Source organism: Falco punctatus, assembly GCF_963210335.1.
Source record: "Falco punctatus genome assembly, chromosome: 11".
Lineage (NCBI taxonomy): Eukaryota > Metazoa > Chordata > Aves > Falconiformes > Falconidae > Falco > Falco punctatus.
The window spans coordinates 24,515,190-24,527,873 of NC_137591.1; the positions used below are offsets into that span (position 1 = coordinate 24,515,190).

General features: G+C 38.8%; 1 protein-coding gene across 2 annotated transcripts in view; it reads left to right on the plus strand.

Annotated features, from left to right (window-relative positions):
* The window catches only part of KCNT2 (potassium sodium-activated channel subfamily T member 2), a 154,245-nt gene that overhangs the window by 121,335 nt on the left and 20,226 nt on the right, over positions 1 to 12,684 (plus strand). For both annotated transcript variants that reach the window (XM_080407181.1, XM_080407182.1), the window contains 3 exons: positions 4,788 to 4,889; positions 7,720 to 7,803; positions 9,219 to 9,347. In XM_080407181.1, coding sequence (XP_080263307.1) covers positions 4,788 to 4,889; positions 7,720 to 7,803; positions 9,219 to 9,347 — 315 coding nt within the window. The remainder of the gene's footprint in view (positions 1 to 4,787; positions 4,890 to 7,719; positions 7,804 to 9,218; positions 9,348 to 12,684) is intronic.

Sequence of the window (12,684 nt, forward strand, 5' to 3'; positions counted from 1 at the left end):
GAACATTTTGTTCATTGCTGTTGAAGTTGCCTGCTGTTGATATTTCCCACTCATTTCATCTTAACATTTGCAGGGAGCACTTCACAGGTGGTGCTGTAGCTCATTTGATGTTTCAGAACTCCCTCATGCAAAATGAAAGGCAAATAAAAACTCAAGTAAAAATTATCTAATGCAGTCAAATGTACAGTTTATTATTATCTCTGCATTAAGCACCTCATTTTCAGACAGACTAAAAAATTCAGGCAAGCTGCCTTCAGGTAGCACTGAAACACACATGCAAAATTGACTTTTCAACCTAATGGGCTGCAGAAAAAATATATACAACTCAAAAGTCCATCTGCTGTTGCAGCTGCAACTTTCCTCATTTTAGAGGGAAATAAATCTGAACACCAGGCTCAGCACTGATGTAGGAGAAAGCAATGGCCCTTATTCAACAGGGAAAAGGAAAAATAGAACATGCATGGTCTAAACTTAAAACATGTTCTCCATTTGTCTTAGGTAAGAAAAAATATGTGATAACCACCCCCTCTTTCTTCAAAGAAAGGGTTTAGAATGTCTTGGATAAAAGAGTCATACTTTAGTTTTCTGTATTATTTTTTAATTTTCCAAGTAAATATTGCAGGTGTCAACTGAAGGATAAACAGTCTAAACCTTTAAGCGATCATTTTAAAACCTGTGCAAGTTTCTGTATCTTTCAATCAAACCATTAATACTGTGATTTTTTATCTTCCACAAGGCTAAGCACATACATGTTAGGTGAGCAGAAATCGTCTGGGATGGCCCAGCATATTTGCGGTGATATACACAAAGCCAGGCTGTGGTTTTCGCCTTCAGTCAAGGACAGAGCATGCTGTCTCCCTTTGTTTTTAATATTGTTCATTTTTTAAGCAGATTTGAAGTAACATTAAATAATGGCAAGCAGTAATGATATATGGGTTATAAAAAATAGATTGGTACCTCTTAATTGGTTTATGTCTCTTTTTGGATGGATCTCTAATGATTTACATCAGCTACAATTCTAAAACTATAGAAATAATAAGCATACACATTTGGCTGTTGAACTGTCAGGTTTTTAGGAAGCTGTTCCAGATCAAAACCAGAAAACTAATCTGTTCTTGCCAAAAAGGTAGAACAGAAGCGCATAGTCCAAAATAATGTAAACTGTTATTGATCCAGAATTCCCTTATGTAAAGAAAAGGACTGTAAAGATGTTTCCATGCCCAGATTTTTGATCAGTCTTGTATCTGACATGGGCAACAACTGACATTTACCAAAACTAACCATGCACTGTTATAAGCCACTACTTCTGTCACCCTTATATGTTCTTGCATGATCCCCAGCCTGCCCACCTCATCCTTGTGTGTTCATTACAGTAATTTTGCAGTTTGTATGCAACAGTTGCAGCCTATCATGGCAGTTCCCATATTACCATCTATATTGGTGGAGAACATCTTAGAATCAACATGGGCCCTAGATCTCTCTCAGCCACCAACAGAGTGGCCAAAACAAGGTTTCACCTTAGTTTGGGGCTGGTACTTTGTTGGTATCATAGAATTAACTGTTATGAAGGAATAGTTATTTATTTAGAAATAACAAAAACATAAAACCATGATAAAAGAGCCCTAAAAAGGTTTTAACACAAAAGACAATGAAATAAACTAAAAATCTTATGAACTTGACCTTCTGGCCAGATGGTCTTTAGTATTCACCCAATATGCAAAGCCAAAAGGAAGTAATTAACTTCAAATTAAATAGCCTATATGGAAGAAGCACATGCTAAGAACATCTCAAAACCACCAGTGTACAGCTGTTATTGCTTAGAAAGAAAGGAGTAAAAGTTCTGAACTTCCTGACTTGAGCAAAGCCACACACATAGGAAGACTGAGGATGAAGTAAAGAACTCCATCTATTAATAGCTGGGTCTTAAAATGTCATCTATATATGTGAAGTTCTACAAGACACCTTCGTGACATCATCTTATATTTCTATTCCTAGAGATGATCTATGATTTTGGAATTAATAAGGAAGGGGATATAACTACTTAAAGAAAAAGTATCAGGGAAGGAGCTCCTGGGCATCACACTTACCATGAAATAAAACTGCTGGGGCATTCTGGCACACTTCTGGCTTCCACATCCACAGTATTCTCTGGGAAGTGAAAAGTCTGCAAGTCATAAAGCAGAACTCAAAAGAGATTTGTGAGAAATGCAATTATTACTCAAACACTTTGCATTAAGAAAGAATAAAGGAAAAGCAAGACTGTAATAAGAGATGGAAGGAGACCATATAAGAAATCTAAAATAAAGGGGGAGCATAAACTTCTAAGCTTCCATTTTAAAATAAAACAAATAAGAACTTCCTTATGTTTATCATCAGAATTTTGGATAAGAATCACATTATTCCCCAAGTATCTCTTGCCTTATCCCACCTTTCTTGGCACAAAATCAGAATCTGCTACAAATGTCTCTAAACAGATGGAAGGATAAACATAATGCCTAAGTCACATAATAGGGAGGATAGTCACTTCACAGCCAGTTCCTTGTAGTTTATGGCATGAATCTAAAAGGATTTAATGTAATGTACATTATAATATGCATGTAGTTTTAATGTTGAAGTATTTGTTGTAAAAAAAAATCTTGATTTTTTCCCTAATTCACATAAAAGTTTTTATTCTCAATAGCAATTGAAGAAAAGTATCTTCTACTTTGACCGACCGCACCAAAAGAAAAACACTCAAATATATGAGGTCGAACTACAAAAGAAATACAGAAGTTCTTGTTTCTGTGGCTTACAGCAGTAAGCACAATGGTATGCTTGTCTAGGCAAAAGTGTTCTTTCTGCGATTAGACTGCTTGCTGCTTCAACTGTCAGAATGCGCAGCTTGCTAGAAACACCCCTTTGCTGCTCAGCCATCAAAGCACACACGTGTGTGTGCATGTGTGCCAGAGCTCGAGTGTATATTTGCATGTGTTTCTCCTAGAGAAGAAACTCTAATACAGGCTAGTAGTATTTGGTCAGAACAGAGAATGTTTGCAGTGAAAAAACCCTGAAATAATAATTATATTTTATTTCCTTAAAATTTTGAATCCCCTTTAAACTGAAGAGACTGGCAGAGGTGACTTAAAAATATACAGCAGATAACTTTTTATGAAGGACAGATTGATGTCATATTTTTATCTGGGGCGGAAATTCTTTTTGTGTGATTTCCTTTTCAGCTCCACTCATATGAGGCCACAGAAATCAACAGGTACTACCAGACTATCCAGCAACGACAAACGGGTTAGTAGGCTACTGTTCAACAAAACCATTAGTTAGAGCAGACTGTTCATTTGCACATCACAGAGTCAGAGCATGACCTCTGGAGGAGGTCATCTTGCCTAACGTCCCTGCTCAGGCAGGGCCATGTAGAGCCAGTTTCCCAGGACAGTGACCAGAGGGCTTTTAATTATCTCCAAAGAAGGAGACTCCACAACCTCCCTGGGCAGCTTGTACCGGTGCTCCATCACACTCACAGTAAAAACATGTTTCCTGATGTTTAGAAGGAACTGTTTCAGCTGGTGCCTGCTGTCTCTTGTCCTGTCCTCTAGGCACCACTGGAAAGCGTCTGACTTGTCTTCTCTACACCCTTCCTTCAGGTATTTATACACATTGATGAGATCCTCCCTGTCCCTACTGCTCTCCAGGCTAAACAGTCCCAGCTCTCTTTCAGTCTTTCCTCATAGGACAGATGCTCCAGTCCCTTGACCGTCTTACCAGTGCTTTTCTGGACTACCTCCAGTAGCTCCATCTCTCCTTGTATTGGAGAGCCCAGGACTGGGACACAGTACTCCAGCTGTGGTCTTACTAGTGCTGAGTAATGGGGAAGGATCACCTTCCTCGACCTGCTGGCTGCACTCCTAACACAGTCCAGGACACGGTTAGCCGCCTTCGCCGCAAAGGCGCATTGCTGGCTTGTGTTCAACTTGGTGTCCACCAGGACCCCCAGGGTCTTGTCCTGCCAAGCTGCTTGCCACCCAGTCAGTCACCAGCATATACTGCTTCGAGATGTGGTGGATGTGTCTCAATTCCAAGACCTGGAACGTTTCTGTACTTTGAGAACATATTATTCTTCATGACATCTCTGAACTGAAAGCTTCATATTTTCTCTCTTCTTAAAATAACAAAATCACTTCCAACCTGTAGTTTTGCTCTCTGATAACTGAAGGAATAGGAGGCACGTTGTGTTCCTCTGCAAGTGAGATGTGGTAAGAGTAAGGTATAACTATAGTTATGTTTTTCTGCGTCCCTTCCCCAGAAGCATCAGAGCAATAAGTTTCTACCCCAGTCTGTGTCTTACCTTGTGTCACATCCTCACGTTCACTGAAAAAACATTTCTTCCCTTTTGCATCAGATTCTGTTCATGTTTCACATTCATTCAGGTCCAGAAAGTCTACTAGGAATGTGAGAGTCCACTGTCAGCAACAGGGAATTGCAACAGGAAAAACAAGAGCTTTGCTCTAAGCACAGTTGAAATCCCTCAATCATTTTTAAAATGATCTGGTAGAATATGCTGCCCATGCAATTTGAGATGTGATGAATGAAACAATATATACATTAAACAAAATCTTTCAACCTGAAAAACTGTAAGTACCCAACAAAGATGCTACATATTTGTAGAAAGGAACTATATTGAGTAAAGGGATTTTACAGTTTAGATCTCTTTCGAGGTAATATGCATTTGATGTTTTTATTATAGTCCTTCCAAAATCAGCACTAAAAGTACTTTATATTTTTTAATTCCTTAACAGAAAGAGCGGGAGAAGGGATCTAATCTGGCATTTATGTTTCGACTGCCATTTGCTGCTGGCAGGGTTTTCAGCATCAGCATGTTGGATACGCTGCTTTATCAGGTACGATGAAGAATAACGTGACTTACCTTAACACGGACATGCCTTGTTACCACATATGTTATTGTACTTGTTAGACAACCCTGGTTTTCTACATGTAAGCCATTAATGTGCGTCTGCACCAGGAACAAGCAAAGGCAAAAGATAATGGAGCATATTCCACATGACAGTACTACCTCAGTTGTCAGCCCCAAAATCACCCTGTCCTTGCACAAATTCTGCTGTTAAACGATATACTACTGCTGGTGAATAAGCAGGATAGTTTTGATAAAGCCTACATAAAATACAGATTATACATACTAGTAATATTTGCACTCTGCAACAAAAAGGGCATGCCCATTCCCACAAAGTAGTGTCTCTAACCACAAAAATCAACAGCATTACTTTTATGAGTGATAGTCATCTGCATTTGCTGATAAGAGGCCTCAATTACTTCACTGTGTCCTGTCCTCTTACTCACGTTGACTAGGCCTCCAGGTGACCAGTCATCATACCTTAAAGCAACTCATTCTGGCCCTAACAAGAAATATATGCAGTGGTTACAAAGAGATGGTGGGGAAAGAAAAGGCAGCACTGAACCTTGCTGCCCAAGAATCCAGGACAGAGCTCCTCGTGCAAAAAGATAGGATGCTAGTCCATGGGGATAAGGGAAGGGCAGCAGCCTCAGATAGATGAAGAAACAATATATCAGAAAATACGAGGTCAGAGCAAATGAAGGTCGTAGTTGCTGGTTTCAGGGTGAAAAAAAGTGTAGAACATTGCCCTCGCTTCTCAGCTGTGACCACCTTTCTGCACACCCTGACACATTGGGATGGCCAAGTGGCAGCTGCCAACGCTAGCCTTCAAGGGTCAAGGTGTGCAGAATAAGCAGCCACAACACTGTGACCCATGTAGTCTGCTCTCCTGAGTAGCTACCTACTTTGCCTGTACCTAGAGGTAGGCTGTGGATGCCTTTGTATTCAGACGCTAAACGTTCTTTCAGGGAAATTAGTTTACTTGGTAATTTGGTGCACAAAAGGTATTCTTTTATCTAAATTCTACTTCCAAATAAATTATCTGAGGGCAAATTCCACATAAATAGAAAAAATCCTGAAGCTAAGATTTTCTCAAAAAAGTCAGTAATATATAAAAGTCACGTATATGGACAGGTACCAAAAGCAGATTAGCCAACAGGTGTAAAGCCATTTATCAAATTCTAGATGTTTTAGAAATAAATGTATTTGCTTATAAAACATGTTTTTAATCATGTCCCAGAATATCAACATCACATATGGCAAAACTTTTTTAAAAACCATATTTAAGACACCTATATAGAAACAGATCTGTCATCATCAACAATTCCTGCCAGTGCGTAAGTAATTTCAATATTTTATATTTGCTCCTAGACATGATCAGTCATACTATGACTTGACAGAGTAAAACCATTCACCAGGAAGTGTTTAAAGCAACAACAATAAAACCTACACACTCAGTCTCACTCAAATTCCACCCATTCTTTCTTTGAACTCCTATTGTTCTGGTGAGCTGTCTTTTTCTAGAAGTATCTTTCTTATTCCAAGTTACAAATACTATGACAACAAGTTCCCTCTGTTCTTTATCCATGGTCACATCCTTTTCTGTACGGCATCTTTTTCTTTTGCATATGAGCAACAGAGGGGTTTCATGTGATGCTTCTTATGTTAGGCCAAAAGAAAAGCCTTTTAATTATCTTTAGGACAGTGACTCAAAAATGAAAACTTGGTCTTGTGACTGCACATGATAATCTTAAATGTTACCTCCAAGATAACAAGTAAGTGAAGGCTGCAGAAAATTTTCTTCATATCAAGAAGATGCTGAATGGCATTTACCCAATCACAACTGGAAGATTACCGGTACAAAAATTAAAATAGATGAATCGCTATGTATCAAATCTGTCTAGCTTCTGAGTTTAAATAATTTCAGATGCTATAACTCTAAAGGATTTATCTAACAACTTTGTAAGGTATTTCTTTATTAAAATCTATTTGCTAGCTCCATATTTGCATTAAGCCAAAAGAGCTAATTGCAGGTTGTGTTCCAACAAGGATTGATAGTCTGCCTTGAATGCTGCCCTGCTACACCTAAGGAGAGGTGGCAATGAACTGTCCTACCACAGTTAACAGAGCACCCACACGGCCCTCTGATTCCAGCAGCCCAAGCCATAAGGAGGAGAAATATTTGAGATTTTAGCTGATCTATTGTCTGGTCCTGGTCTTAGCCGATACTTCTACATTTAGCCTAATTTCTACCTTTTAACCAATCATTAAAACACTTCTGTTAGTAGAGCAACAAGCCTGACCTGAGATAAGGCAGATCAACCCTTAAAAAACCAGATGGATTGGTGAAGGCAAATGACTTGTCTGAATTAAAATAATAACAGTCTCACCTTAGTATTACCCACTACTCAGTACTGCAGACCCATCTAACATAAGACAGTGTTTCTTTTGCACAGAATAGTTCATTATAATAATTTCACACCTAATAAGGCTAAGACCTTAACTTCCATTGATCTTATATCTACATTCATCTTCACTTTCATGGTGCCTTATTATGCCTTAGTCTCTTTGAATCCTGTGTGTATATTGCATGCATATGCAGAATCAAGTAATGAAATTTATTTTGTGTAAGTAGATTCAACACAAAGAAAGGGATAGCTATTTCTACAGTGATTAAGATACATAAAATATAAAGAGATTGATTGTAAACACAGATGTATAAATTCTTTGAAATTCACACATGGTGCTAATGATTACCTGCTCATCTGTTCATTATTTTTTTCCTTTCTTTTGCATCTCTCCTATTAAAAATCTTGCAGTCATTTGTGAAAGATTATATGATTTCTATTACAAGACTCCTGCTGGGACTTGATACTACACCAGGATCTGGGTTTCTTTGTTCCGTAAGTTATTTAAAAAAAAAATAAATTATTAGAGTACGAGAGAAGATTCTGTACTGTCTGCAGAATACTTTTTAATTTCTTTGTATGGCCCTTCCTTTTTTGAAAGTCCAGGAAAGACCTGTTTCCTTTTTCACTGGAGGGGAGGGAGAAGACAAAAAAATTAGATGGAAAACATACCTATTTTTAGTTAATTCCATAGCAACAAACACCCCTCCCTTCCCCCAAGAAAATACAATTAATTCTATAAAGCGCAAAGGAAAATAGGAGAACAGGAAAACACAGGAAAAATGCACTTTATATGAAATAGCAATGGCAGTTCAGCAAGCAATTTTACAAATTAAGTATATAAAAAAAGAGGAAGCACTACCTGTATTGTACAGGCTGGCTAGCGCATTGTGGAAACACAATGCTACTTCACTACACCCATTTCCATCATAGGCAATAAAGGGCAGAACTGGATATTCCATATGGATAAGATGTATTAAATGACTTTAGTTTAAGTGTCAAAGTTCAAAAGTCATCTTGCTATTATGTATTTCCATATTCCCCAAAGCACAGTTTATTTTTAAATCTATTTTAATATGTATATATACACACACACAAAACCAACAAAAATTGTATTTTTGTTAAAAATAAGACCCATCTTTCTGTTTTCTCCCATGTCCATCACACCCCAGGGGGTAAACAGATCAGTAGAGTTATTTACCAGTTGCTTTCTGGTTAACTAAAAAGAATTGCAGGATGTTGTTCTCAAAAAGGAAGTTATCAATGATGGTTTAAAAATGTTGTTTAAATATAAAATAATAATGGAATTGTTGGACAGTCATTAAACTTTGTTACCATAAATGCAAGACAGTTGAATCTCTGAAAAGGAGCTCTCGTATCTCCAACTAAAGCTAGTGTAACAGTAATGAAATACTTGAGATTAATTAAAGACTTTCTTATGCCATCTATGCTTACTGTATTACTTTCCCCCCCCAGTCCCTTCTCACCAGATGTTCAGCCTGCAGTCTAGTAAACAGTTATCTGGCTGCCTTCAGAATGCTTGTGTGTTCTTCAGTCTGTCCATCGCCAGTTTCTTACTGCTGCCAATATTTAGTTCATTCTTTTTTATTTTAGTCAGGTATGAACACTGGATGAAGGTTGTCATACAAGTTTTCAAGTAATTTTAAAACAAGGACAGAAGCAATTTCATAAGACAACCATTTGCATTGCAATGTCTCCCAGACAGGGAGAGAACAAAAGAAATGGTGCCTACAAACTCAATAGAAGTTCCAGATTAGTTGTGGAGCAAAGGTGCAATACTACAATGTGATCATTACCAGCTAGTGTTTAGTTTTAAATTTTTTTAAAGTATAGCATAGTGATACGGCCTCAAGAGTTAAAAGTCCTCCTTCCTATTATTATTTGTTCAGATGAAAATCACAGAAGAGGATCTATGGATTAGGACATATGCCAGGCTGTATCAGAAACTTTGTTCTTCTACAGGAGACATTCCAATTGGAGTCTACAGGACAGAATCCCAAAAGCTTACAACATCTGAGGTATGTCAGTTTACCGTACTTTTCTCTGGATTTGATTACAGAGTACATGCTACATTCTTCGGTCCTCAGAAAAATGGGAGCCGCTTTTTAAAAAGAGTATTGTGACTGCCGTATCTGCAAATGCCGTATCTGCAAATGCATAGAACAAATGTACAGAATTCCAACGACCCACGGAAGGTCTCCCTCTGCTGACACGTGTGTGGTCACGTTAACTCAGGGTTCACCCTCAGCCCCAGACGTGGTGACTACCCAGAGCCAGTCTTAGCTGCCGGCTTTCATTCCCGTGCTTGCCTGCGGAGAACTGGCCGAGTGCCCGCAGGAGGTGGCTCGGGCACAGGTCAGACGGGCCAGGACAGTTGGCTCTAACCTGAACTTGCACGTGGTGGCTAACGGCCATATCCCTAACAAGCCGAACAACCACGTCCTGTATCAGGGGTGACAAGGATGCCAGCACTATATTTCAAAACAGGTGGCCTTTCAGTATTCACGTGACTTTCTAAGTAGAGGTGAGCAACAAGAGAATAAATAAATGTTAGCAACAGTATTGTGGGATTTCTCTAAATCTAGCTGCCAAACAGTGGTAATTTTTTGTGTATATGTATTTATGTGTCTGCTGTATAAATATATACATTGCTTCCTATATCGATACAAGGAACGATGAAAATACTTTCTCCTGACTATTTAACATATGGTTTTTTTGTTTGTGCAGTTTTTATTTGTCATGTACAAGCCATTTGTTTATGTGACCATTAGAACTGCCATCTCATGAAACCATGGCTCAAATACAGCTCTACAACGCAACAGTGAACAACAACTTTCTTCTGAAATACTCAGACATAGTTTACTAATTTCCTAGACAGGCAATTTGTATTTTCTCTTCCATATTTCAGAAAAAATGTTATAAAATATTAAAGCCATGTAATGCTTAACTGCAGGATTTATCTTGGAAGAGGTATAAACATTCAGTTAAAGTTAATTTAAAAATAAGGGTTACAAAAAGCTGTGCAAGATTCCACCAGGTTCAGTAGTGTCTCTCTCTGTGAGCCACCGATACCTCCACAGGTGGCTTTTACAGCTTAGCCAGGGGACTCAGCCACTGCAATAACATCAGCTGATTTTTTTAAATGTAGGAGTCTTAACATAAGCCGTCAAAATCATTCCTTGGAGAAGAATACAGGCAGCATCACTGCCAATATGAAAATAAAGTCTGTCATAGCTTTTAACAAAACAGAGGACATGCCAAACTTTACGAATTCATTGAATAAGGAAAAGTAATACGAAATTCATGGCAATCTTTTATTCTCACATCCACAGCTGGCTATTTAGCTTCAGATCCCAAAAAGAGAATCCAGAACAATTGAACTGTGAGCATGTAACGCTGTGGAGAGTGCGTTTTGGTGGCCTGGTTGGTTTTTTTTTTTTCTTTTCTGCATTTTCACATGCTTTCAAACACACAGGCTGACTGGCAAACAGCATCCGTACAGTGGATGAGTAACTATGAAGAGTGACACTCATCTTGTCTACGTGAACTTTTTTTTTTTGGCAGGAAGGTGGAGCTAAGCATTCACACTCAAGTAAGTCTTCTGAGGCAAGCTTAACTGATCAAAATTTTTCAAATGTTTTTCTGAAAATAAGGTTTGGGACCACAAGTCACTTACCTCTAAACTCACAATTTTCATACAACATTGGGAACCTGTGCAGCCTGTACGCACGCAGTACTTGAATACTTGATCAGACCAGGCCCAGATTTAGTTTAAGATAGTCATTGATCATCTTTTACAAAGAAGCAATTTCTTAAAACATTCAGACACTGAAACCAGCCTGGAAACCACTGCGCACCAGGGGAGTTCTGCTGTCAGTTCCTACCAGGTTACACAGGTAACCTCCTGAAGAGTTTGAGTAGATCAGGTAGAGGAAGAATGGGAATGGGGGGGTGGGGAAACAGATAAATTTTCAGATTGTAAGGTCCTGGAGTCATGTGGAAGGGTGGCACTGTCCTTGTTTATTAAGTGAAGTAAAAGCGTATGTTACTCTTCTTAAAAATCTCAAGGCTCTCTGAATGCAGACCCCCCGTGGTTTTTTCACACTTAAATACTCCAGCAGCAGTTTCTTGTTCAGTGAGTGAGCATTTGTAAAATCCTTCCCCCTCTAGAGAGGGGCAGGGCGATCTTCCCTAACCTAGCTCTTCCCCAGAACATGAAAGGGCAACATCTGGCCCTGCTTCTGTGTTCTTTATGGGTAGAAACCTCAAAAGCAGAGATGCTGAAAGCTGTAATCTCTCTGCAAAGTGTTTCCTTTGAAGTCAAAGGAATTTTGGACTAATTTCACTAATAAAATAACATTACCGTGGGATATCATTTTAGCTTTTCAATATATTAAGCCAGAAACAACTTTAAAATATTGTTGGATGAGATCTTTAAATTGGAAGTTAGAAAAATGAGAATTGCTATTTGTCTCAGGAATTAGGAACTTCTAACCATAATTTGAAGGTTTCTAACTCAGAGAACCTCCAATGTGTATATCAATTTGAGTTTAAACAGAGATACAAAACTTAATCTGTATTGCACACACCTGGAAACTGTCAGCAGTTAAATTGAGCCACAAGAACAAAATATGCCAATATTATTATTATTTCTGTATGTACAGTTTCTCCTTTGACACCCCCTTTTTTGTTCTATGCAAATGAGAAGCCCTCACTTCATTCTGACAGATAAATATAATTCCTTTAAAAAGAAAGTTTTTGGTCATTTAGTTACTAAATAACAAGCAAATCTAGCCTGCCTTTCAATGACCTGCACCTATGACTCAAACCATTTCCATTTCATAAAAGAAAAACAAAAAAGAAGATACGAAATCTTCCTTACTACCTGCGCAGCTGATTTTCTGTGGTTCCTGTTAATTCCACATTTGTTTCTTCAGGTTCACTTCTGTTTAAATTGTCTTGTGTTTTCTTTTTTCCCCTTCTTTTGTCAGTCACGAGAAATGGCTTCACAAGTAAGTATTTGCTTGTTGCCTGCCTGCCGCTGGGAGTTGTGGCTGAAGCCCAGCAGGCAGCAAGCCCTGCACGGCTTCTTGCTTGCTCTCCCCCCGTGGGATGGGGAGAGGATCGGAGGAGTAAAAGTGGGAAAACTCATGGGTTAAGATAAAGACAGTTTAATAGGTGAAACAAAAGCTGCGCACGCAAGCAAAGCAAGCCAAGGAATGCATTCGTTGCTTCCCGTTGGCAGGCAGGGGTTCAGCCATCGCCAGGACAGCGGCGCTCCATCACACGTACTTGGGAAGACAAATGCCATTAACTCCACGCGTCCCCCCATTCGTTCAGCTTCCCCAGCCTTTA